General features: G+C 39.3%; 1 protein-coding gene across 3 annotated transcripts in view; it reads right to left on the bottom strand.

Moving 5' to 3' along the window:
• Positions 1 to 27,407, bottom strand: part of ATRN (attractin) — a 174,862-nt gene that overhangs the window by 53,240 nt on the left and 94,215 nt on the right. For all 3 annotated transcript variants that reach the window (XM_029220622.1, XM_029220620.1, XM_029220621.1), the window contains exons 19-24: positions 20,635 to 20,772; positions 17,494 to 17,587; positions 15,586 to 15,638; positions 11,752 to 11,846; positions 8,218 to 8,296; positions 6,314 to 6,471 (exon numbers count right to left, since the gene is read on the bottom strand). In XM_029220622.1, coding sequence (XP_029076455.1) covers positions 6,314 to 6,471; positions 8,218 to 8,296; positions 11,752 to 11,846; positions 15,586 to 15,638; positions 17,494 to 17,587; positions 20,635 to 20,772 — 617 coding nt within the window. The remainder of the gene's footprint in view (positions 1 to 6,313; positions 6,472 to 8,217; positions 8,297 to 11,751; positions 11,847 to 15,585; positions 15,639 to 17,493; positions 17,588 to 20,634; positions 20,773 to 27,407) is intronic.

The raw sequence follows: 27,407 nt of genomic DNA, 5'->3' as shown, positions 1-27,407 counted from the left end.
TTCTTCCAATCCAAGAACATGGTATATCTCTCCATCTGTTGGTATCATCTTTAATTTCTTTCATCAGTGTCTTACAGTTTTCTGCATACAGGTCTTTTGTCTCCCTAGGTAGGTTTATTCCTAGGTATTTTATTCTTTTTGTTGCAATGGTAAATGGGAGTGTTTCCTTAATTTCTCTTTCAGATTTTTCTCATTAGTGTATAGGAATGCAAGAGATTTCTGTGCATTAATTTTGTATCCTGCTACTTTACCAAATTCATTGATTACCTCTAGTAGTTTTCTGGTGGCATCTTTAGGATTTTCTATTTACAGTATCACGTCATCTGCAAACAGTGACAGTTTTACTTCTTCTTTTCCAATTTAGTATTCCTTTTTCTTCTCTGATTGCCGTGGCTAGGACTTCCAAAACTATGCTGAATAACAGCAGTGACAGTGGACATCCTTGTCTTGTTCCTGATCTTTAGAGGAAATGCTTTCAGTTCTTCACCACTGAGAATGATGTTTGCTGTGGGTTTTTCATATATGGCCTTTACTATGTTGAGGTAGGTTCCCTCTATGCCCACTCTGTGGAGAGTTTTTACCATGTATCAGTGTTGAATTTTCTCAAAAGCTTTTTCTGCATCTATTGAGATGATCGTAAGGTTTTTATTCTTCAATTTGCTAATATGGTGTATCACATTGATTGATTTGCATATATTGAAGAATCCTTGCATCCCTGGGATAAATCCCACTTGGTCATGGTGTATGATCCTTTTAATGTGTTGTTGGATTCTGTTTGCTAGTATTTTGTTGAGAATTTTTGCATCTATGTTCATCAGTGATATTGGCCTATAGTTTTCTCTTTTTGTAGTATCTTTGTCTGGTTTTGGTATCAGGGTGATGGTCACCTCATAGAATGAGTTTGGGAGTGTTTCTTCCTCTGCAATTTTTTGGAAGAGTTTGAGAAGGATGGGTTTTAGCTCTTCTCTAAATGTTTGGTAGAATTCACCTGTGAAGCCATCTGGTCCTGGCCTTCTGTTTGTTGGAAAATTTTTAATCACAGTTTCAATTTCATTACTTGTGATTGGTCTGTTCATATTTTCTATTTCTTCCTGCTTCAGTCTTGGAAGGTTATACCTTTCTAAGAATTTGTCCATTTATTTCAGGTTGTCCATTTTATTGGCATAGAGTTGCTGGTAGTAGTCTCTTAGGATGCTTTGTATTTCTGCGGTGTCTGTTGTAACTTCTCCTTTTTCATTTCTAATTTTACTGATATGAGTCCTCTCCCTCTTTTTCTTGACGAGTCTTGCTAATGGTTTATCAATTTTGTTTATCTTCTCAAAGAACCAGCTTTTAGTTTTATTGATCTTTGCTATTGTTTTCTTTGTTTCTATTTCATTTATTTCTGCTCTGATCTTTATGATTTCTTTCCTTCTGCTAACTCTGGGTTTTGTTTGTTCTTCTTTCTCTAGTTCCTTTAGGTGTAAGGCTAGATTGTTTATTTGAGATTTTTCTTGTTTCTTGAGGTTGGCTTGTATAGCTATAAACTTCCCTCTTAGAACTGCTTTTGCTGCATCCCATAGGTTTTGGATTGTCGTGCTTTCATTGTCATTTGTCTCTAGGTAGTTTTTGATTTCCTGTTTGATTTCTTCAGTGATCTCGTGGTTATTTAGTAACGTAGTGTTTAGCCTCCATGTGTTTGTGTTTTTTACGTTTTTTCTGCTGTAATTCATTTCTAATCTCATAGTGTTGTGGTCAGAAAAGATGCTTGATATGATTTCAATTTTCTTAAATTTACTGAGGCTTGATCTGTGACCCAAGATATGATCTATCCTGGAGAATGTTCCATGTGCCCTTGAGAAGAAAGTGTAATCTGCTGGTTTTGGATGGAATGTCCTATAAATATCAATTAAATCTATCTGGTCTATTGTGTCATTTAAAGCTTCTGTTTCTTTACTTATTTTCATTTTGGATGATCTGTCCATTGGTGTAAGTGAGGTGTTAAAGTCCCCCACTATTATTGTGTTACTGTCCATTTCCTCTTTTACAGCTGTTAGCAGTTGCCTTATGTATTGAGGTGCTCCTATGCTGGGTGCATATATATTTATAATTGTTATATCTTCTTCTTGGATTGATCCCTTGATCATTATGTAGTGTCCTTCCTTGTGTCTTGTAACATTCGTTAATTTAAAGTCTATTTTATCTGATATGAGTATTGCTACTCCAGCTTTCTTTTGATTTCCATTGGCATGGAATATCTTTTTCCATCCCCTCACTTTCAGTCTGTATGTGTCCCTAGGTCTGAAGTGGGTCTCTTGTAGACAGCATATATATGGGTCTTGCTTTTGTATCCATTCAGCAAGGCTGTGTCTTTTGGTTGGAGCATCTAATCCATTCACGTTTAAGGTAATTATCAATATGTATGTTCCTATTACCATTTTCTTAATTGCTTTGGGTTTGTTTTTGTAGGTCCTTTTCTTCTCTTGTGTTTCCCACTTAGAGAAGTTCCTTTAGCATTTGTTGTAGAGCTCATTTGGTAGTGCTGAATTCTCTTAGCTTTTGCTTGTCTGTAAAGCTTTTGATTTCTCCATCGAATCTGAATGAGATCCTTGCTGGGTAGAGTAATCTTGGTTGTAGGTTCTTCCCTTTCATCACTTTAAGTATATTATGCCACTCTCTTCTGGCTTGTAGAGTTTCTGCTGAGAAATCAGCTGTTAACCTTATGGGAGTTCCCTTGTATGTTATTTGTCGTTTTTCCCTTGCTGCTTTCAATAATTTCTCTTTGTCTTTAATTTTTGTCAATTTGATTACTACGTGTCTCGGTGTGTTTCTCCTTGGGTTTATCCTGTATGGGACTCGCTGCGCTTCCTGGACTTGGGTGGCTATTTCCTTTCCCATGTTAGGGAAGGTTTCAACTATAATCTCTTCAAATATTTTCTCTGGTCCTTTCTCTCTCTCTTTTTCTTCTGGCACCCCTATAATGTGAATGTTGTTGAGTTTAATGTTGTCCCAGAGGTCTCTTAGGCTGTCTTCATTTCTTTTCATTCTTTTTTCTTTATTTTGTTCTGCAGCAGTGAATTCCACCATTCTGTCTTCCAGGTCACTTATCTGTTCTTCTGCCTCAGTTATTCTGCTATTGATTCCTTCTAGTCTAGTTTTCATTTCAGTTATTGTATTGTTCATCTCTGTTTGTTTGTTCTTTAATTTTTTTAGGTCTTTGTTAAACATTTCTTGCATCTTCTCGATCTTTGCCTCCATTCTTTTTCCGAGGTCCTGGATCATCTTCACTATCATTATTCTAAATTCATTTTCTTGAAGGTTGCCTATCTCCATTTCATTTAGTTGTTTTTCTGGGGTTTTATCTTGTTCCTTCATCTGGTACATAGCCCTCTGCCTTTTCATCTTGTCTGTCTTTCTGTGAATGTGATTTTTGTTCCACAGGCTGCAGGATTGTAGTTCTTCTTGCTTTTGCTGTCTGCCCTCTGGTCTGTTTTTTTAAAGTTTAAAAAATTGGGGCAAATATATATTAAGATAAAATTTACCATTTTAACCATTTTTAAGTATATGATTCAATACACTTAAGCACAGATGCTGCCAAGATTAGAAAAGAGGACAGTGTGAACAACTTTGTGTCAATGCATTTGAAAACATATGAAATAAATTAACATCTAGAAAAAATTATCTTAAGTAATGCAAATAGAGAGAGAATATCCAAAACATCCCGTAACTATTAAAGAAGTTGAATCAGCAATTAAAAAAGAAAAGAAAACTCCACAAATAAAACACCAGAATCAAATGATTTTACAACAGGGATCTATCAAGTATGTAAGGTTCATATATTCATATAATTCTAATCTTATATAACGTCTTTCAGAAGTGAGAAAGAGAGATAACTCCTCAATTTATAAACAAAGGTTAGTTTAACTTTGATATAAAAACCATAACAAAGACAAGAAAGGAAAATTACCGGACTTTCTCACTCATGAGATAGATACAAAATTCTAACCAATGTATTAGCCAACTGAGTCCAGCAATAGATAAAGTAAAAAATCATATATCATGCCAAGTCAGATTTATTCCAGGAACGCTTATGCTTATTGCTTATGCAATAGGACAAATGGTGGTGCCATTCACTAGAAAGGAAGCAGAGGGTTTGGGGCTAAGATCACAAGAATAACTCCCTGAGTACAGGGAGCTTGTGAACGTCCAGGTAGAGATGCCTAGGCAGCAACTAAGAACACTGGTCTGGAGTTCAAGTGTAAGCAGGGCTGAAGACAGAGTACTGAAAATCACAAGTACAGAAGTAGTACAATAAGTCTTACAAGTGGGATAAAGACAGAGGAGAACCATGGCCTGAATCTCAGACAACCTCAGTGTTTAAGGAAGAAGATTTCTTAAAAAGACAGGCCAGAGAATCAGGGAAAGGACCAGGAAGGCAGGAAAGATGCTGACTCAAATCATGCAATGAGAAGGAGAAGGGGACTAAAGAATGCAGTCACTGGAGTCCACCGTGGCAGTCAGCTTCAGGATGTGGTGAAGGAGGAAGGCAGACTGTTGCGGGCTGATGGGTGAATGGATAAGAGGAAACAAACAGGGAGTGTGGTCAATGCGTACAAGAAGGCTAGCTGGGAAGGGAAGCAGAGAGTGTGCAAGAACAAAGGAAGAAGCAGATTAGAGGATAAACAAATCTGTGGACCATCTAAATAGAAAAAGAGGGTGGTGAGAAAAAAATACAACACAGAGCCTGTCCTCCACATTCCAGAAAGGAAAAGAGTGACTGACTGTTCTTTAGTTACAGTCCCAAGGCATGAACACATACCCACCAGAACAAGATTTCAAGCCCATCCCAAATGATCAGTGGTGACTTGCTTCACTTGATCACACTACTGAAAGTTGGCAAGCAGCCAGAGCCCCAGTCTAGTGACCACGCTTCCACGGCTAAAGGTGAACCAGTTGTTCCAAAGTCCACCCTTAGACACAGATGTAGAGAACAAACGTATGGACACCAAGGGGGGGAAAAGGGTGGTGGTGGTGGTGGGATGAATTGGGAGATTGGGATTGACATATATACACTAATATGTATAAAATAGATAACTAATAAGAACCTGCTGTATAAAAAATAAATTAAATTAAACAAACAAAAGTCCGCCCTTCCCGGAACTCCACACCTTTACCCAAAATGAAGGGGGTTAAAGCAGAAAGTACTGAGGCAAGGCCTCAAAGACATAGTGGCAGATGATTATAAAGAGCACAAACGGGGCCATGGGTCAAGCCTGGATAAGAGGGAGTGCACTGGTCCCCTGGGAACAGAGAAAAGGGGCAGGCTGATAGCAGCAGTGGCTGCAGCAGGCAACATGAACCCTTAGACCTACCCTTTCAGGTCACATGTACAAAGAATCTGAGTCGTGGAGAGGCTACAGGAATTGTACAAGAGCAAGCCAGGGCTCAAACCTGCATCTGTCTGACTATAAGGCCTAAAACGCTTAAGGCGACCTTATACTGTCCTCCACTGTGTCCCCATCACCCTCCATCCTATGCTCCTTTAAAACCTGATAGCATTTTGGGGATCTTCTCATATGGCACTTTCCATACGCCAGCTTTCACTGGTTATGTGTGTTTGCTTCATTTATATGCACCTTACTCATTCCAGAATTGAAGCTCTTTGTGTAGCTCTACAGGCTTTTTAGTGACAAGTCCTTAATGAAGAAATAAATACAGTTATAATTACCAAATCTGTTATATATCAACTTGCTTTCAAAAGTGCTTACAGGGACTTCCCTGGTGACACAGTGGTTAAGAATCCACCTGCCAATGCAGGGGACACGGGTTCGATCCCTGGGCCAGGAAGATCCCACATGCCGCAGAGCAACAAGGCCCGTGCGCCACAACTACTGAGCCTGTGCTCTAGAGCCCACAAGCCACAACTACTGAGCCCACGTGCCACAATTACTGAAGCCCACGCACCTAGACCCTGTGCCCCGCAACGAGAAGCCACTTCAGTGAAAAGCACCGCAACTAAGAGTAGCCCCCGCTCGCTGCAACTAGAGAAAGCCCGTGTGCAGCAACAAATACCCAACTCAGCCAAAAATAAATAAATAAAAATAAATTTATTTAAAAAGTGCTTATAAATTTCCTTCACAAGTGATTTAAGGCAGCCCCACTACAATCTTCTTTTATGGTATGTGCTCAGCACTCCTTTACCACAGATATTACAAAGCCAAAACAATATTAATATTGTACATTTCGTTTACTGCAAGTTACAGATTAGTGAATTTAGTTTCACTACAGACATTTCACCATCTTTGCAAGTATGAGACTAAAAAGCACTTCTTACCTGAATTTTGATGGGCCAGGTGAAATTACTGACATAAACAAAGAAAGTGATATTTGGGTGGTTGCGAAAATCAAACTTCTCATTAGAGAAACTATCTTTGTACTCCTTAATGTTTGTTTTTGAAACAACAGGCATCTCTTCTCCAGCCTGGGTTCCAGCTGTTAGGAAGAAAAGTATGAAATAAAGAGACTTTTTAGGGGACCGAATCTGCCCTCACTAATAATAATGATAATAGCATTTATTAAACACTATGTTCCAGAAATGGCCTTTAAGAGCTCGATCTCATTTAATTGTAACAACTATTATCCTCATTTACACATCAGAGAACTCAGGTTCAGGAAAAATAAGTAACTTGGCTCAGGTCACATAGGCAGGAAGTAGAGTTGGGATTTGAAGCTGGGAGGGCTGATACAGAAGCCTATGCCCTTAACCCAAATGGCTTTACCAGGATCCCCTACAACTCCTCCCACAGAAACAGGCTACATGTGGCTTTGAAAATCCAGATACCACTAGAATCCTATTAACAAGCAATGGCATTCATTCTGCCCACAACACTTCACTTGCTTTGCACTGCCCCCTTAAACCTGTTTGGCAGTGCTCTAGATCCCCCATACCAGGGACAAGGATTCAGCCCTCACTTTTTAACTAGCAGTGACCGCAAGTCTCAACAGCAGCAGGGAGGAAGGAGCTCTAGGGGTCACTCAGTCCCTTCTGCTACCAGCTACAACTGACTCTAAATCTCCCCAATCTGATATAAACCTATCCTACTCCCAGGTAGTCCTTCAACATTCCACATTGTCCCTCAGCCAGGAATTCTAGTGTTTATAAAGATTCATGAAATAGGCTTTTCCCAAGTGTGAGTTAAATCCTGTGACTGAAGCCAGATTGGCTGGTCCTCATTGAGACTGTCATTGTAAATCAATCACATACTCAGGGATGCCACCTTTCTCCAAACAAAGGCTCTGATAATTCAGACTTTTTCTTAAAGACCTCTCCTCACTGCAAGTTTCTGAACCTTTTCTGAATTCTACACAATCTTTTAAGATATGATGAACACAAAGTGATGTGCAAAGTAATGTTTTTATTTTGTTTCAGTCTAATTGATTGTGTTTTGACCAAAAAACAGTATTGTGATAGTAATAATGATGATGAAACATAATTACCATTTGATGAGAATATCCCATGTTTCTAGCACTTACACTGAGTACTTCATTTATTATCTCATTTAATCCTCAGAACATTCTACACGGCTGTTTTTATTATCCCATTTCATACCTGCGGAAACTGGCTCAGAAAACAAGTAACAGGGAGAATTCAAATCTAGGTCTGCTGAGCTACATTCTTAACCACTACATCAGGGCCACCCTTTCTTTCTTTAGATTTTCTGCTCAGAAGATCTTTAGTAAATCACTGTAAGATAAACAAGACAGCAAAAGCTGTGCTCTTGGAGTTTTATTTAATTCCCAAAGTACATTTTCCCCTGTACCTACTAAAATCTCATTCTATTAAAAATGTTTCCATTTCTTGAAACTGAGTCAATTGCATTTTTCACTTCTGAAGCATGGATGGAGATGATGATGGCAGCACCACAGCAGAGGCTGCAGCAATGGTATTAATGGTGGTAGTAGGGCAGGGGTCCTGAGCATGTACTGATCTTGATACCATGGCAGGCACTGACAGGTACAGCCAAATTTAATCTACAGTATAAGTATTATTACCTTCTCTTTAAGATGAATAACCCTAAGGGTCTAAAGATAGATTTTAGACACTTGCTCAAGGTCTTTCAGCTAATAAGTGGCAGAAGTGGGTTTCAAACCCATCTGTCTGTCTCCAGAGCCCCTTTTCTCAACTCTTTCTCAATCAATTATCTCCACTCGGAAGGTCTTCTCTAGGTATGTCTTTACCTGAGAAGCTGGCAGCCCAGGTGATGTTGAGGTTGAAGTTTTTGGAGGCATTGATGAACATGTCCAAATCCCTATTTTGCTGATGAGATGTACAAATAATTAGAAAATGAATTACTGTAACAGTTTCCTGATTTTAAAAGAAAGCAGTAGTTAAATTTTACTGCTCTCAACTTTCTTAATTACAAAGATACTTTAATGTCTTAAGAGAAACTCATGCTTATAGAACAGCAAAATTTCTAACCTTAACATAAGCAATATACCCCAAACAAATTTCATTTCCCTCCCATAAAAGTATATGGGATTTAGGGACTTCCCTGGTGGCACACTGGTTAAGACTTTGTGCTCCCAATGCAGGGGCCCCGTGTTCGATCCCTGGTCAGGGAACTAGATCCTACATGCATGCCGCAACTAAGAGTTCTCATGCCACAACTAAGGAGCCCGCCTGCCACAACCAAGACCCAGTGCAACCAAATAAATAAATTAGTTGAATTAAAAAAAAAGTATATGGGATTTAATGCTTTATCAAATGCCTAACTCCATGAAAAAGTATCTTTTAAAAAGACCCTCACCAGAGCACAGTGACCTACATCCCGTGACCTATGTTAGGGAATCAGCCTCTTAAGGATCCTCTGGGCAGCCCTTTCCAAATGTCTGAAGAGTAAAACACTTGGTCAAGTGTCTCAATTTATATTAACTTATAAATCAAACCTATGTACTTCTGAACCCATAGATTATATACAGTGTAAAGTTCTCCAAAATGGAAGTGGTTTTCTTTTGTTTGTTTGTTTGTTCGTTTGTTTTTTTGCGGTACACGGGCCTCTTACTGTTGTGGCCTCTCCCATCGTGGAGCACAGGCTCCGGACACGCAGGCTCAGCGGCCATGGCTCACGGGCCCAGCCGCTCTGCGGCATGTGGGATCTTCCCGGACCGGGGCACAAACCCGTGTCCCCTGCATTGGCAGGTGGACTCTCAACCACTGCGCCACCAGGGAAGCCCAATGGAAGTGATTTTTAAGGAATAGCACATAAAGCTGAAATAAACTAAATTTAAAAACTTTAAATTGTCTTCATCCATGACTAAGAACATTTTTCTCTCACTAAAAATATTATTTTAAGAGAAATACGACAGAATATGTTTTATTACCTTTGAAAACTTTGTATACCACTTAGAGATACAGCAGTTTAAAGAGCTAGTTTAATTTATTGTGACTCTTGGTTTTAATGACTGAAAAAGGTATCTCTGAGGAATGTGTTGGGCCAGCTGGAAGAAGAGCACTGTCAGTAGTGTTGGGTAAATCATGATACTAATTTTTAGTTTTCCCTGAAATTTGGCTAATAAATCTCTTTCTTGGGGTCAAAAAATTGTTTTTCCAAATGAGTCAGATGTTGCCTTTTATATTTTTGAATCCAATCCTGCTGAAATTCTTCACACTGAAAGATTTTTAAAACAGGTTAGAAAATTAAGATTTTAAAGAGCATTCTTTTGATAGTTTTTACAGCACAAAAATTACAACAATAGAAGCATTTCCAAACAGCTACTTCCAAAACGTGATCTCCAAACCAGAAGTTTTTCTCATAAAGCAGTTACCTTCTCATTTATTGATAAGGCCTCACCATCCTCTTAAAGGGACAGCTCGTGTTTATTTATTTATTGAGCTGCGTCACGGCACGTGGGATCTTAGTTCCCTGACCAAGGATCGAACCCGTGCCCCCTGCAGTGGAAGCATGGAGTCCTAAACACTGGACCGCCAGGGAATTCCCTATTTTTTAATGTTTGCTGGTAGCACATTACTAGCAATTACTTCTTTCCCTAGAAAGGATTAATAACCTTGAAATCTTGATGCTTTTGTAAAAGACAGGACACATACATTGTGTAACTATTAAATATTCTGTCATAAGAGAAACAAGGCAGTAAATAAATTTCATGTGTGGTACTCTTGCTATAGCCTTATCCTAAAAAATTTAAAAAAAAAATTCTGGTCAGTACAGCCACTGAAATGATATACCAACACAATTTTTCCACAAAACATTTTCATTGAAAGTCATTTATTGTTTTTACTTAAAAAGCTATTCACTCGTGAGAATGTATCTTCTCTAGTACATCTCTTCTTAATTTTATCATTGAAGTGGAATACAAAAAACAAATCTTACTTTCATTTAATTGTGAACATCCCACACTGGACTTCATTTTACTACTGATTTATTTATTTCTTAAATTTAGCAGTGCTTGTTGATAACATCTGTTATCAAAGGAATGCACTTTGGCTTATTATCATATTGTTTTCCATGTATTATTTGTTACATTTATTATAATTTTTGTTTTGTTTTGTTTTGTTTTTTTGCGGTATGCGGGCCTCTCACTGTTGTGGCCTCTCCCGTTGTGGAGCACAGGCTCCGGATGCGCAGGCTCAGCGGCCATGGCTCATAGGCCCAGCCGCTCCGCGGCATGTGGGATCTTCCCAGACCGGGACACGAACCCGTGTCCCCTGCATTGGCAGGCGGACTCTCAACCACTGCGCCATCAGGGAAGCCCCATTTATTGTATTTTTGTAATGGTAAATGGCTTTGTGTATGTTGATGAGAAATAAGAAACCTCCAAGGAGGCTCCTAAATAATTTACCATCAGGTTTAGTAAAATTTCATTATGTACCAGAGTAGGTATTAAATGACTTTATATTTCACTGAAGAAATCATATAGGTGCGTGTTCATATTCTAGATGCTTTACTTTTAAATGTCATGCTGTGTTGGCTCCCTTTTACCTCTAGGTAATACCTTATGGCAGGCTGGGGTTTACCATTAACAACAGTAGATATAAAAATACATTTCAAATAGTTACCTTAGTAATTTCAATTATTTCTGGCTTACTTCTTCACTGTTTTTACCTCCTAATGAGGATAGGAACTCATTCTAGGAGCATAAATGTCACCTCTGTCTTGCATTACTGGTATTAATTTCCATTCTGAGAGAGTAAATCTCGGTTCTGACACTGCCCCCCTAACAGGGAATTCCCCTTGCAGTCTCCTTTCCTTTCCTGTATGGGGCTGTGATGGGCTGATGGGCAAACCAAGTATGTGTGGAGTCAATGTCACTCTGTATATCAGATCATGGTAAATCTTAACAACATGGGGCTTCCCTGGTGGCGCAGTGGTTGAGAGTCCGCCTGCCGATGCAGGGGACATGGGTTTGTGCCCCAGTCCGGCAAGATCCCACATGCCGCGGAGCGGCTAGGCCCGTGAGCCATGGCCGCTGAGCCTGCGTGTCTGGAACCTGTGCTCCGCAACAGGAGAGGCCATAACAGTGAGAGGCCCGCGTACTGCAAAAAAAAAAAAAAAAATCTTAACGACATGGTAAATCTTACCTTTTAAATACAAAGGAGATAAATGTAGATTCTAACATTTCTTTCCTGTACCTCTAAACATCATCCAGTGGACTCCACTTCTGGAGATCGCTGCTAAGGCAGTGCTTCTATCCATAGTGACCAAGAAAAAGTTCCACACAAATTCAAAACAAAGTAAGAAGACTTTTAAATCTTACTTCATCAGGTGTAGCCACAAAATTGATGGCTGTGTAATAGCGGTCATCTTCCTGGGATAGGCTAAAGGTGAACTGATAGTCAATAAGAAGAGTATCTATGGAAAGAAAGAAATGTGTATTTAACAACTGAAACAAAACAAAACAGGTCTCTAGAGATACAGATTGATTTTCTCATAAACATTCAACAGCCCGGAAAGCACTTTTGGCAAAGTCTGTGGGCAATGTCATTTTGTTTGAGTTAACCCACCAAAACCTCCTTGTATCATCACCCTGGTTGAGATTTTAGGCTCCAAGCTAACTTACCTAGAAATATTAATTGCGCATCTATTTATGCTTAAGGATACAAAGCTATAAATTAATGGTATAAAAGAAACCAAGACTCCAAGTAAAAATGGTTGATTCCAGGTTTGGGGCAAGGAATATGTGCCTCAGTTATCTTATTCTAGAAAGCAAGAAAGCATTCAAAGACTAATGTAGCAAAAGAACATAGCTTGAAAAAGAGCCTACTGGCAAAAGATGGTATAATTTAATTCTAAGAAGTACTGCACAATTCAACAACCCGATTTAAAAATGGGCAAAGACTTGAATAGATATTTCTCCAAAGAAGATATACAAATGGCCAGTAAGCACATGTAAAGGTGTTCAACATCAATGATCATTAGGGAAATACAAATCAAAACCACAATGAGATAACACATCACCTGTAGTAGGATGGCTACCACCAAAAAAAGTGTTGGTGAGGATGTGGAGAAATTGGAACCCTTGTGCACTGCTGGTGGGAATGGTGCAGCTGCTGTGAAAAACAGTATGGCAGTTCCTCAAAAAATTACAATAGAATTACCAAATGATCCAGCAATTCTACTTCTGAGTATATACCAAAAGAACTGAAAGTAGGATCCTGAAGGGCTATTTGTACAACCATGTTCATAGCAGCCAAAGAGATCATAGCCCAATGGTGGAAGCAAACCAAGTGTCCATCAACAGATGAATGGATAAACAAAATATGGTATATACATTCAATGCAATATCACTCAGTCTTAAAGAGAAAGGAAATTGTGACATGCTACAACATGAATGAACCTGGAGGACATTATGCTAAATGAAATAAATGGATCACAAAAAGACAAATACTATATATTTCCACTTATATGAAGTACCTAGAATAGTCAAATTCATATAGACAAAGTAGAATGGTGGTTGTTAGAGGGTAGGGGAAGAGGGAAATGGGGAGTTGTTGGTAAGTTTATTTTTAACTGTTCAAAAAACTGCCAAATGATTTTCCAAAGTGGAAAACCATTTTATATTCCCACAAAAAATTTAAAAGGGTTTCACTTTCTCCACATCATTGCTAAAACTTGGTATTGGCTTTTATTTTTCAAGATAGAGAAATATAAGTTACCAGATTACAAAAAATTAATTGATATGGTTTCAGGTTTCACATTATAAACTAACCTTTAAGATATGACCGGTTGCCTGGCTTTGATATGGTATCAAAGGATAATACCCAGTTACCTGAAAAGGTTATTAAAACACTCCATCCATTTCTAACTATATGTCTGGTGGGGCCAGGTTTTTTGTGTGTGTACTTTAACCAAAGAGACATAGTGCAACAGATTGAATGCAGAAGCATATGTGAGAATCCAGTTGTCTTTTATTAAGCCACTGTATTGGCTTTTGATTCTAGTCATTCTAGGGGTGTATCTCACTGTGTGTTTGGTTCTTTTTTTTGGCTGCGTTGGGTCTTTGTTGCTGCATGCGGGCTTTCTCTAGTTGTGGCTAGCGGGGGCTACTCTTCGTTGCGGTGCATGGGCTTCTCATTGCAGTGGCTTCTTTTGTTGCAGAGCACGGGCTCTAGGCAGGCGGGCTTCAGTAGCTGTGGTGCGTGAGCTCAGTAGTTGTGGCTCACGGGCTCTAGAGCACAGGCTCAGTAGTTGTGGCACATGGCCTTAGCTGCTCAGCGGCATGTAGGATCTTCCCGGACGAGGGCTCGAACCCGTGTCCCCTGCATTGGCAGGTGGATTCTTAACTGCTGCGCCACCAGGAAAGCCCCCTCATTGTGTTTTGTTTTGTTTTTTAATTTATTTAATTTATTTACTTTTGGCTGCATTGGGTCTTCGTTGCTGTGCGTGGGCTCTCTCCAGTTGCGGCAAGCGGGGGCCACTCTCCGTTGCAGTGCACGGGCCTCTCGTTGCGGTGGCCTCTCCCGTTGCAGAGCATGGGCTCCAGGCGCGCGGGCCTCAGTAGTTGTGACACACGGGCTCAGTAGTTGTGGCTCGTGGGCTCCAGAGCGCAGGCTCAGCAGTTGTGGCGCATGGGCCTAGTTGCTCTGCGGCACGTGGGATCTTCCCGGACCAGGGCTCGAACCCATGTCCCCTGCGCTGGCAGGCGGACTCTCAACCACTGCGCCACCAGGGAAGCCCCCTCATTGTGGTTTTAATACACATATCCCAAATGTCTAATAATGTTACACATTTCTTCATGTGCTTATTGGCAATTCGTCTATCTTCTTTGGTGAAATGTCTATTCAAATCTTTGTCTGTTTTTAACTGAAATTGTCCCCTTATCCAGTTGTAAGAGTTCTTTATATATTCTAAATATAAACTCTTAATCAAAGATACGCTTTGTAAACATTTTCCTTAGTATGTAGCTTGTTTTTTACTTTTTAAAAAATTAATTAATTTATTTTTGGCTGCGTTGGGTCTTCATTGCTGCGCGTGAGCTTTCTCTAGTTGTGGAGTGGGGCCTACTCTTCGTTGCCGTGTGTGGGCTTCTCACTGTGGTGGCTTCTCTTGTTGTGGAGCAAGGGCTCTAGGTGCGTGGGCTTCAGTAGTTGTGGCATGCAGGCTCAGCAGTTGTGGCTCGCGGGCTCTAGAACACAGGCTCAGTAGTGGCGCACGGGCTTAGTTGCTCCATGGCATGTGGGATCTTCACAGACCAGGGATTGAACCCGTGTTCCCTGAATTGGCAGGCAGATTCTTAACCACTGCACCACCAGGGAAGTCCCATGTTTTTTACTTTTTAAACAGTATTTTTTAAAAACACAAGTTTTAAATTTTGATAAGTCCCAATAAATGAGTTTTTCTTTTATGAATTGTGCTTTTCGTATCACATCTAAGAACCTTCCCATATACAAGGTCATGAAGTTTTTCTCTTGTTTTTTTCTAGAAAAACACATTTATAGGTTCTAGCTGGACATGAATTTTGAGTGGACATTATTTTACCCAGAAAAGCCAGTATATAATTATAACAGAATGTGAAAACATTAGCTCATTTTCCTTTGGTTCCATAATCTGACCTAGTATGTGGATTCTCCTACAGGAAGAAAATGCATTTACCCATAAGGACCTGGTCACCTTGCCAGATTTACTGTTCACTGTAAGTTCGTCACTAGATATTTTATTTTACATATTAGTTCCTAGAGAGGTGGTTAACACAAATCAGTTTAAGAGGGAATAACTTCAACTATATTTTAAGAATTCTGTTTTTTATCGATCCTAAAATATGACATACAATGACCCCAACCAGATAATGGCAAATGAAATAAGGTTTCAAGAGAATATAAATTAGGAAAGCCAGAGACGTATATCTCTGTACTCTTCCCTGATATCTGCTATGGACATACTGATATAAACCATAACCAGAATGAAAGCAGCTTAAAATAGTATTTACATATGTATTAAATTTAATAGAATGTAACACATCAAATTAGGCGACACTTCTATGGGTGGTTACTATATTCCTATAGCACTTATCATTCTCAAACCATGTTAAAGAAAATAATGTTTTACTGAACTACTTTGCTTCTAGACAAATGAGAACTGCAAAAACACTTACAGTAACATGTTCCTTTGAGAGGGTTTCCTTGGTATCGATTTTCTACTTCACATCTAGGGGGAAAAAAATGAGGATTATTTTCTGTTGTTACTTAAAACAGAATCTACATTCACTTTAAAATCAAGTAGATCTTTTTATATAAACTACCAGTTTTTGAGTCAGTACAATTACATTCTTCACTGTTACTCATATCAGATGGACTAACAAGACTTTGCATTCATTTTCAATGCTGACTGCCCAGCAGTTCACACCACCACCGACTGATAAACATTTGCCAAAGCACATGAGATAAATTCAAATAAAATAAAATTTAGATCCTATTTATTATCACGAAAAACACACGTTCACTTTTATATGGACTAAATATTCTTCTACAAGTGCAGTTAAAACATTTTTCAAATTGACTTACCTGTGGTTAGTTGCTAATAAAGTAATTAAGTTTTTATCCATTTTGGAATGTGTGGGTGTGGATGAGACTGTGGCAAAGACAAACTGTTTAGAAGAGATTATGCCAAAAGATGTAAATGGTGGCTAAGTGGAAGAACGGCTATCTTACATGTGTTTTTCTCCTAGGGCCATCTAGCTGTCTGTTTTTATTACTGCAATAAAATCAGAGCTGTTATTGAAAAAAAATAAAAACATTTTTCATATATTCATTTTTCACTTTTCCTGGATAAATTGAACCTGTTCTTTAAATACAAGTGAGAGAAGGCTAAAAACCAAGAATCACTTAAAAAATAAAAAACCAAAAACAACCCTTGGACATGGTTCATCAGTCTGGAGAAAAAAATAAGTTCTAGTAAAAAAGAATTATTAATTTCCTCATAAATATCATCTATGAACATCAGTAAAACCCAGGCTCCCACTTTACAAAGTGATTCAGGCAGGCACAATAGCTATGAACTGTGAGGAAAGGAGGGGAAAGCTTCGGTCAGGTACTTTTGCCAGATAAATAATACAAGGATGTTGTGTCTTTTTATCTAGAGTGATTATCAGCACTTGTTTATATTTAAAATTTCCTAAAGAGAAAGTCTTTCACTAGACCTACACTTCATTTCTTTGTTGTATACCATTAACTGAAGGCAGGGGTGATTAATTTTGCTCTATTACATTTTTCTATTTAAAGGAACCTAGATTTAAAAATTAAATTTAGAGCTTATTTTATGAGATTTTCTGGTGAGGGAGAGAGAAACTGGGGAATAATCTCTCTTGTTTCAACTCACCAGGACACTAAAAACAATTACCACTAGCCTCACTATTGATAGATGGGGAAAATGAGGCTTAACACCTCATTTTAAGTGATTTGCCTCAACAGCACCCTACTCAGTGGAGGCACAGCCAGGGCTGAATCCCCACATCTGCCTGATGCTGTTTGCATCCTCATGGATGGGAACCCCAAACTCTTCCCCGAAACATGTTTGACATACTTCACCAAGGAAAATGCTAGAACAGGGAGGGTGTGTTAAAGGCAAGATGACCTCTCTACTATTAGACAACCAAAATGCCAAATAAAATACTGTCCTGGAACACCAGCTCTTCTAACTCTATCTTTTAGGAAAATCTCCTGACATGACAAAAATCAAGTCGTTACTGAAGTTAAAAGACTAATCCAAGTCAGCAAGCAAGGAACTGTCAGTGTCACTCAAACATAAAATTGTGATTTAAAGAGCCATTAAGGAATTACTGCTAACTGACAACCTTCCCAGTATGGAGGGTGACTAAATTACACCTATCTGAAGTAGAAAGGGCAAAATTTCACATCAGTCAACTTGGGGATACCTCAGAGCCCACGGCAACAAGGCCCAGAGAAAAAAGGGTGGCTCTTGGGGTTCAGGCAGTTTCACAGCCCCTCGGCCCTCCCTGATGAGGTGTGGCCTGTGGCAGGAGTCCCGGGAGTGTGGTACTCACAGCTGGCACTCGTCCCCCTTGACACCCTTGGTGGTGCAGAAGCACTTGCCCGTGTTGGTATTGCACAGCGACGCGTGCCCATTGCACTTGCATGCTGGGGAGAAGGAAAAGGAAAGCAGGTGGTCACAACTGGCTTAAAAGATTACCACTATTAGAGACTTTCCCTAAAACAAATAATATTATCTCAACTGGATTCAACAGGAAAGTCAGGTAAAATAAATGCATTCATTTAAGGGGTACAATTCTTGTTTTTTAGCTAGTGATTTATCTCAAATAATGTCAAGGCAACATTAAAGAAGCCAAAGTCACAGGCCAGGAGGAAAGAGAAATGTCAGTGTCTGCTGCCAATGAGGTCATCCCTCTGCAATAGACTTTGCAAAGATCTTTGCAATAGACTCTGTTTTTCACTATCACCATTCTCTCATTCACTCAATAAACATTTCTGAAGCATCTCCAGTGTGGCACACAGACTAAGTCCCCGTCCTCATAGAGACCTCTGAGCGATGACTGCCCTCTGGGGGGAGGGTTGGTCTGGCTGAGCTCTGCCTTAGCCGAGGAGACTTCTCCACAATGGCCACGCTTCTAAGGCAGGATTCCAATGGCAGGTCAGTGTTTCAGCGGCCCTCTAGGATTCACACCCTTGTGTGCCTTCTTCTTCCTTAACAGCAAATGACTCTTTTCATCTCCCTCATCTAGCCACCAACACATCTCCACCTTCTTTCATCCAACACATAGGTGTGAGCTATGACAAACTTTATACTCCAGGTGAAATAAATGAATCCTTTTGCTCAATACCTTTTCACTCTACAAACTGTTTTTCTGTGAATAAATTAAAAGTATTAAGCTGGAGACAGGTGTACTTTTAAAAGAAATCCGGTGGGAAAAAAAAAATCCAAAGAAACCTATGAATAGAATAGTGCAGTGGGGAAGAAAATTTATGCTGGAGTAAGAAACACTAGCGTTCAACTCTGGGCTCTACTGAGTATGGAGAGAGGTCAGTGTGTTAACAAAAGCAAAGGCCTAAAGTTCAGTTTGCCTGAGTTTGAATTCAGGTCCCTCCACTTAGCTCCCTTTCTAAGTCAGCCTCCTCATCCATGTGACAGGGATAATAACAGTGCCTATCCTGTAGGGTTTTGGGGAGGATTAAATGAGATAACACATGAATAAAACACAGTAAGGATTCAAAAAATCATCGCTGTTATCCATAGCTTAAGGACTACACAATTCTAAGAAGAAAACATTAAAGACTTGGTGTCACTCACAGTATTTTTAAATCATGCTTTCTATTATGGATTGCGACTCCGAAAAATAAAGCTAGCTCTGAGTTCTGAACAACTGTACTCGGGCCCCACAGATGCCACAGAGGAGAATGTAATTTTTCTAAGATGAGAGCTGAAGATATGGGGACGATGGTACCCTCACAGTGGCACAACCAGGCCCAACAGCTAAAGTCACACATCCTGGATATGGTTCTCAGCATGGCCAAATCTCAGTGAGACCTTGGGCAGGCTACTTGATCCTGGGGATAATAAAAGCAGCACTGTCTCAGGTAGCTACCAGCACAATGCCTTGTATATACTCACCACTCAATAATGTCAGGTACTCTGATTTCTGTCTAATGGATGAAATCTATTCACAAAGAGTGAAAAAAGTTTTACTTAATACCTTTTAATCTGAGCAAGAAATTTTACTTAAGAGTGGTAAGAAAGGACATCAGAAGAGTAATAATAATTGCTCACATCTACCTGTTATGTCCTGCTGACTGCTTTCATTACAACAACCACCCTACTATCCCCATTTTACAGATGAAGAAACTAAACCCCAGAGAGGTTCCACTAGGACACTAACTCTCTTCTGGATGCTCTGGGGTCAGATTCTCAAGAACCATGCTAAGGAGTCTGGAGGTGGGATGTGACGAGTAGGTAGAGATTTTCCTTTCTTATTTATTTTCCTACTCAGACCTGATGGGTCTTTCCACTATAAACTAGAACAAACCAAAAAGTAGTTTATTGGTATCACTTGTCATTTTAAAAAATATAATTTGTGTACTAACAATAAAGTGTCCTATTGCTTACAGGAATCTATTTGACATGTATGGGGAAACATGGGACTACTTAAATCTTTAAAAATAGTAGAAGTATTGAGGAGTCCAGCTCCTGGTTAAAAACCTACATGTGATTTTTGAGGCCGAACCATAGACAATGACAAAGGCTTTCCCTAGTGGGCCATACCAGGAAAGCTGCCCTCCTCACACCAGCCTGGGTGGAAGTCTATGAGGGGGGCTGAGTCAAGGTCTCAGGTCACCTGGCCGGCCACTCTCTTTCACATATTTGCATTCCTAGCTCAGGAACCTTCATTCCTAGGTCTCTTTATCTGAGGCCTTGGGCAGAGGTCTTCTTCAGTCACCTCTGCTGAGCTTCCATATGGAGGAGGAGGGGAACCTCAAAGAGGCTTTACCCACTCAGTCCCCGGTACTTTTCCACTCTTAGTCCTTCCCCTTCACCCTCCCTCCCGACCCCAGGGGCCATAAGAGGCTTTTTGCTGGGACTTTTTGTTCAGGGCTCCCTTAACAACAAGTTTTCCCTGAAGTCTATGCTGATCCACTTGACGCTCAACCAGAGCACCATTCCAGGAGGGAAAGTGGAACAAGGGGAGTCAGTGCTTTCTCCAGTGTAAGCCTCTTGCTTATACCATCACAGTAAGTGATTAAAGGCTTAACTCCCTCATTTTTTTCTTTTTAATATTTATTTATTTGGCTGCGCTGGGTCTTAGTTGTGGCATGCAGGATCTTCGTTGCCTCACGGGGGATCTTTAGTTGTGGCATGCAGGCTTATAGTTGCGGCATGTGGGATCTAGTTCCTTAACCAAGGATCGAACCCGGGCCCCCTGCATTGAGCGTGCAATCTTAACCACTGGACCACCAGGGAAGTCCTTCATTTTTGACTAGTTGCTTTAATGGCTACTCTGACACCAGGCAGCTCTGCTCTCTCTCCCCCAACTCAGCTGAGCTCCTGACAAGTATAACTTAAGAAATGCAATATCTGAAACCAACTGGCTTTTTTCCTCCGAGATATACAAGTCGAACAGATGCACTATGTGCCACCTGGTTTGCAATCAGTAACCCTGAAAAATTTGACTTACGTTGACATTTTCCCCCATTGGTCGGATCACCATAGAAGCCAGATATGCAGGTCTCACAATGCTTGCCCGTGGTCAGGTTCTCACACTTCTCACAGATACTCTGATTAATGCATTTGCTGTGGCCATTGCACTGGCAAGCTGAAAGAAAGAATTTTAAGGGGCTTTTCCTATGGTAGAGCTGGGTGGAGTACGTTCCACAAGATTTATTTGCAACTATCTAAGTTCCTTATTGCTTCTAAATAATCATCAAAACTACTAAAAACTAGTTTGAGAAATAAGATCAAAACATCAAAAAAAAGCTAATTCAGGAAAATCAGAAATATACCAAGCAAGGTGAAAGTCCAGAGCCATTAAAAAAAAAGTTTTTGTTGTTATTAATTGTAAAAATAATATATGCTCATGATAGTAAATTTGAAAAATACAAGGAAAGGGAAAAAAAATCATATACAATTTCACCACCCAGAGATCACTGTCCACATTTGGATCCTTCCTTCCAGTATTTTTTTCTATACAGTTTTACACAGTTGTGTTCATATTAATATTCAATTTTGATTTTTTAAAATGTAGATCACAATTATTTTACCACATTATTTTACCTATCATAAACAAAACTTTAAATGGCAGAATGATTTCTATGAAGCCAGTCACTTAACCATTACATTTTGATATTTAGTTTGCTTTCAATTTTTCATTTTTAGAAAAATAACCATGTTTATATGTAAACATTTCTATAAGTGGAATTACTGATTCCTGATGCATACAGGAGTTTACAACTAGAGAGGCATATGAGTCCTGGACCTCTCAGGGCTGCTCAGGACAGTTGTGCACTGCATACTTCAGGTGGGGCCACTCATGTAGTGCACAACCTGTAAGCAGACCTGTCTTTTTCTCTCCTTAGCTCTATTGAGACATAACTGACATATAACATTGTGTAAATCTAAAGTGCACATTTAAAGTATACAATGTGTTGATTTGATACACTTACTGCAAAATGATGACCACCATAGCTATAGCTAACACCTGCATCATGTCACATAATTACCATTTCTTTTTTTGTGGTGAAACATTTAAGATCTGCTCTTTTACAGATCTGTCTTGGTTGGTCAATGTCATACAGTCTCCACCTTGACAACTTTCCATGGCCTTGCACCTGTTCTGTTTACCCACCTGCTTTCTACCCCATCCCTGTAGGTATTTGAGTTGTTTTAAATAGACTGCAACTGAAGAACTTAAAAATGACTACATCAAATATTCCACCAAAATTGCTTAAGATCTGGGGACTATACATGTTTTTCCTGTGAAGATGAGCAACTGTGCACATAGCAAAAGGGCAAAGCACAACACCAAAAAAATGTAATACCTAAAATCATTTACCAAAATATCTGTATTCTGGTTCAAGATAAAAAGATTGAACAAATGCTTCTCTCTCTCTTCCCCTTCAAGATCTCACTGAAATTATAGAAGAAATGTAAAAACAAGGGTTTGGGATAAGAGGAAAAGGTGCTATGAGAAGTACTGAGAGATACTTCTGAAGCACTGAATTTCTAGCCAGAACGCCCGAAGTGGGGAGGCACATGGCACAACCATGAACATGCCAAATGCATCCACACACCTGGTCCGTTGCTCCTTCCTTCCTCCACTGTGGAAGGAATGCAGACCATTCAACAACAGCCAGAGCAGACCAGAGCTGGAGAGCCCTGGTACTAGCTAGTCAGCCTCTCCCTTAGGATATCACACCACACCTTCACGACACCCAGGTACTCATAAGCCTAGACATTCAGTTATAAATACAAATCAACCTTGAGGAATCACTAGTATGAGAAAATCATCAACCTAAAAGCACCACCTAGATAAACACACAGAACGACTAACTCTGAAGGAAGGATTAATGCAAGAAACTTAAGAGAATGAAAAATACTAATTTTAGCAAATTCAAGGAGGCTTCAGAGATCACTGCATTCATAAAATAAGAAAGCAAGCTCTGGAACAAACTTTCACAATATTTAGAGACCCTGCAAAATGAAAAGGATAAAACAAAATCAGACGCAAAACAAAAACCCTTCAATAGATTAAACAGGAGAACACATATAGCCAAAAAGCTACTTGCCAGAAAATAACAGGAACAGCTGTATGCCAACAAATTTGATCACTTAGATGAAATAGAAAAATTCCTATAAAATACAGGTTACCTAAACTGACTCAAGCAGAAATAGAAAAGCTGCCTGTATTATACTTTACTTACCTATACTAAGAGATTGAATGAATAATCAAAAATCTTCCCACAAAGAAAAATCCAAGCCCAGATGGCTTCACTGGTGAATTCTACCAGTACTTAAAGAAGAATTAATACCAATTCTTTTGCAAACTCTTTCAGTAAATACAAGAGGAGGGAACACTTCCCTACTCACTCTGAAGCCAGTACTACCCTGGTACCAAAGCCAGACAGTCATAACAAGAAAGAAAATTATAGAACAGACCTGTATCTCTCATGAAAATAGACACAAAATACCCACCTAGCAAACTAAATCCAGCAACACAGTAAAAAGGATTATGCATCATAAGCAAATGGGCTTTATCCCAGGAATGAATGACTGGTTTAATATCCTTAAATCAATTAGTATAACATAATATTAATAAACTAAAGAACAAAACCACATCATCATTGTGATACAGAAAATGCATTTGACAAAATCCAGCACCCAATCATGACAAAAGCCCTCAAAAATCTAGGAATAGAAGTAAAATTTCTCAACCTGATAAAGGACAAGTACGAAAAAACTAAGGCCAACATCATACATAATGGAAAAAGACTGAATTCTTTCCCTCTAAGATCAGGAACAAGAGAATGATGTCCACTCTCACCACTTTTATTCAACATTGTACTGGAATTTCTAGCCAGGCCAATTAGCACCCCCAAAATTTTTTTTTAAAAAGGTATCCAGATAGGAAAGACAGTAAAACTGTCTTTCTTAGTAAACAACACAACCTTGTATATAGAAAACCCTAATCCACTAAAAAACTAGTAGAAATAATGAGTTTAGCAAGGTTGCACAATACAAGATTAACATATTGTATTTCTACATATTAACAATGATCAGAAAACTAAATTAAGATAATTCCATTCACAATACCATGAAGAAGAATAAAATACTTTGTATAGTAAATTTAACAAAATAAGCATAAGATATATACATTGAAAACTTTATAAAACACTGCTGAAAGAAAATAAAAAACTAAAGAAATGAAAGACATTCCAGGTTCGTAAACTAAAAGGCTTAATTAATATTGTTCAGATGGTAATATACCCCCAGTTGGTCTACAGATTCAATGCAATCTCTATCAGATGTCAGCTGGCTTTCTGTTGATGTTACTGAAACTGACAAGTTCATCCTAAAATTCATATGGAAATTCAAAGAACCCAGAACAGCCATAACAACCTAGGAAAATAAGAACAAAGTTGGAGGACTCAGACTTCCCAATTTCAAAACTTACTACAAAGCTACAGAAATCAAGAGTGTGATATCAGCATAAGGACAGACATATAGGTCAATGCAATAGAAATTAGAGTCCAGAAATAAGTTCTTACATTCAACTGATTTTCAACAAATGTGCTCCCAAAATTCAATAGTAAAAAAATAGTCTTTTCAACAAATGGTGCAGGGACAACTGGTTAACTACATGCAAAAAGATAAATTTGGACCCCTACCTCACACCACATACAAAAATTAACTCAAAATGAATTATGGAACTAAATACAAAGAGATAAACCTATGTAACCTTAAAGAGAAAACACAGGAGTAATTGTGATTTTTGGGTTAGTTAGGCACTGACTTCTTAGATACAATACAAAAGCACATGGGATAAACGAAATCTTTTGTATTTCAAAAGATACCATCAAGAAAGTATGTAAAGCAATTATACCCCAATAAAGATGTTAAAAAAAAAAAAAGAAAGTAAAAAGAGGGATTCCCTGGTGGCGCAGTGGTTGAGAGTCCACCTGCTGATGCAGGGGACATGGGTTCGTGCCCCGGTCCGGGAAGATCCCACATGCCGCGGAGCGGCTAGGTCCGTGAGCCATGGCTGCTGAGCCTGGGCGTCCGGAGCCTGTGCTCCGCAACGGAGAGGCCACAACAGTGAGAGGCCCGTGTACCGCACCCACCCCCCCCAAAAAAAAAAAAAAAAAAAGAAAGTAAAAAGAAAACCACGGAATGGGAGAAAATATCTGCAAACTGTATAACCAATAAGGAACTTGTATCTAGATTCATAAAGAACTCTAATACTTCAACAGTAAAAAGATAATGTAATTTAAAACTGGGCAAAGAATTTGAATAGACAGTTCTCCAAACACATACAAATGGCCAATAGGATGCTCAACTTCATTAGTCATTAGGGAAATGCAAGTCAAAACCACAGTGAGATACCATTTCTCATATACTAGAACAGCAACAATCAAACAGACACAAGTATTGATAAGGATGTGGAGAAATCTGAACCTTTCTATACTGCTAGTGAGAATGAAAAATGGTACAGCTACTTTGGAAAACTTTGTGCCCATTATTCCCCATTTCTTTCCCTGGCCCTAGGCAACCACTAATCTACTTTTTGTCTCTATATATTTGCCCTTTTTTGGACATTCCATATAAGTGATATCATATAATATATAGCCTTTGTATCTGACTGCTTTTGCACAGCATATTTTCGAGGTTCATTCATGTTGTAGAATATATCAGTACTTTATATTCCTTTTTATTGCCAAATAGTATTCCATTGTATGAATATACCACATTTTGTTTATCTGCTCGCTGGCTGACAGACATCTGGGTTGTTGCCACTTTTGTCTATTATGAATAATACTTCTATGAGCACTCCGTACAAGTTTTTTTTTTTTAATTAACTGATTTATTTATTTTTATTTTTGGCTGTGTTGGGTCTTTGTTGCTGCGCGTGGGCTCTTCTCTAGTTGCGGCGAGTGGGGGCTAGTCTTTCTTGCGGTGAGCAGGCTTCTCACTGCAGTGGCTTCTCTTGTTGCGGAGCACGGGCTCTAGGTGCACGGGCTTCAGTAGTTGTGGCTTGCGGGCTCTAAAGCGCAGACTCAGCAGTTGTGGTGCACCGGTTTAGTTGTGCTGCGGCATATGGGATCTTCCCGGACCAGGGCTTGAACCCGTGTCCCCTGCATTGGCAGGTGGATTCTCAACCACTGCACACCCAGGGAAGCCCCTCAGTACAAGTTTTTGTGTGGACATATATTTTCAATTCTCTTGGGTATATACTGGGCTATATGATGGATCTATGTTTAACTTTTTGAGGAACTGCCAAATTGTTTTCCAAAGTGGCTACAGCATTTTACATTCCTACCAACAATTTATGAGAATTCCAGTTTCCTAAATGATGTGGAGCATCTTTTCATGTGCTTGAGTTTAAAGAGTTCTTTATGTATTCTGGACATTAGCTTCTTATCAGACATATAATTTGTAAATATTTTCCTATATCCTGTGTATTTTCATTTTACCTGATATATTCTTGATATTAGTGGAAAAGCACAAATTTAACTATTTCATTAATCAAACCACTAGTAGATTAGAAATGCAACTGTAGATCCTCCAAAATCTTAGGAAAAAAGGAACAAAGAGAATTTAATCCAGTTCTGTAGATAAAAAGCTGGTTTCTCATTTTATTTTGCATTTTCCTGCTCTACTTCCTTTTCTGAGAATGACTTTATATACTTTTGATAGGAACAGGATAAAGGGAGAAAGTAGGTGATTAAATAGTTAATCCCACTAGGGGACTGTAAGTGGAAAAAAATATGGGAGACCCCTGTAAGTTAATGATCACTCAAGAAAGCAGGTTTGCTTAACCACAAAACTAAGCAGGCCTGCTTAGCAACAAAACGATGCAACAGAAGCATGAGACACGCCCCAAAACAATAAAACAATGGTGGCATGAGACCCACATCCTGCCCAGTAAGCTCGTAAGTTAATGACCCCTAGGACATGCTCTCTGCACACATAAAAAACAATAATTTATGGAAGGGTGACATTCAAAGTGAAAGACCCTTATTGTACTGAAACCTAAAATAATTTTTCCATAATGTCATGACAGTCCTGGCTTGACCATGTAGGGACAAGAAAATTTCCCTGCCCAACCTGGAGGAGGAGCTTATGATGGAAGCCTGATGTCTACTCAAGAACGAGGAAGAAGGTGGTCTTTTCCCCCACCCCATTTTTCCTTTGATTATAAATCTGTAGCCCACTAAGTTCTCGGAGTGTGGCACCCTCTTGCCAGCTCACTTGTAAGCCTCACAAGTGTACTATTCTAATAAATCCCTTCTTATCTATCACTTAGCATCTAGATGAATTCTTTCTGTGCTGAGACATAAAGGACTGGAGCTCCTTGGAGCGCCATGGCGCTCGCCCCCAACCCCCGGGGAAAAGACACCTAGCGGTTTCACTTTGCCCACTTTTTCTGTTGGGTCGACATTCAGCTTTATTTTTCTGGAGGGTAGAGGTTTACATACTCTGGATGATAATCGTTTGTTATATACCCTGCAGATATTTTCTTCCAGTCTGCCTGTGGCCCTTTATCTTTCCCTTATAGAAGTCCTCACAAAGAACCCAGTGCTCAGGGGCAATGTCTGGCAGGTTCTTGGAGAAATTCTTATCCACTCATCTCTTGGGAGTCTTTGCACCTGCCTAGCATCTCCCAACTGCTCTGGAGGCCCATCAGTACATTCCTGAGATTTACTGAAAGTTTGAATCAAAGGTCAATTTTTCAGG

This window comes from Monodon monoceros, unplaced genomic scaffold (genome assembly GCF_005190385.1).
Source record: "Monodon monoceros isolate NGI ecotype Baffin Bay Population unplaced genomic scaffold, NGI_Narwhal_1 Super_Scaffold_13, whole genome shotgun sequence".
Taxonomy (NCBI): Eukaryota; Metazoa; Chordata; class Mammalia; order Artiodactyla; family Monodontidae; genus Monodon; species Monodon monoceros.
Note: the sequence above shows the minus strand (reverse complement) of the source record. Positions and strands in the feature narration are given on the sequence as shown.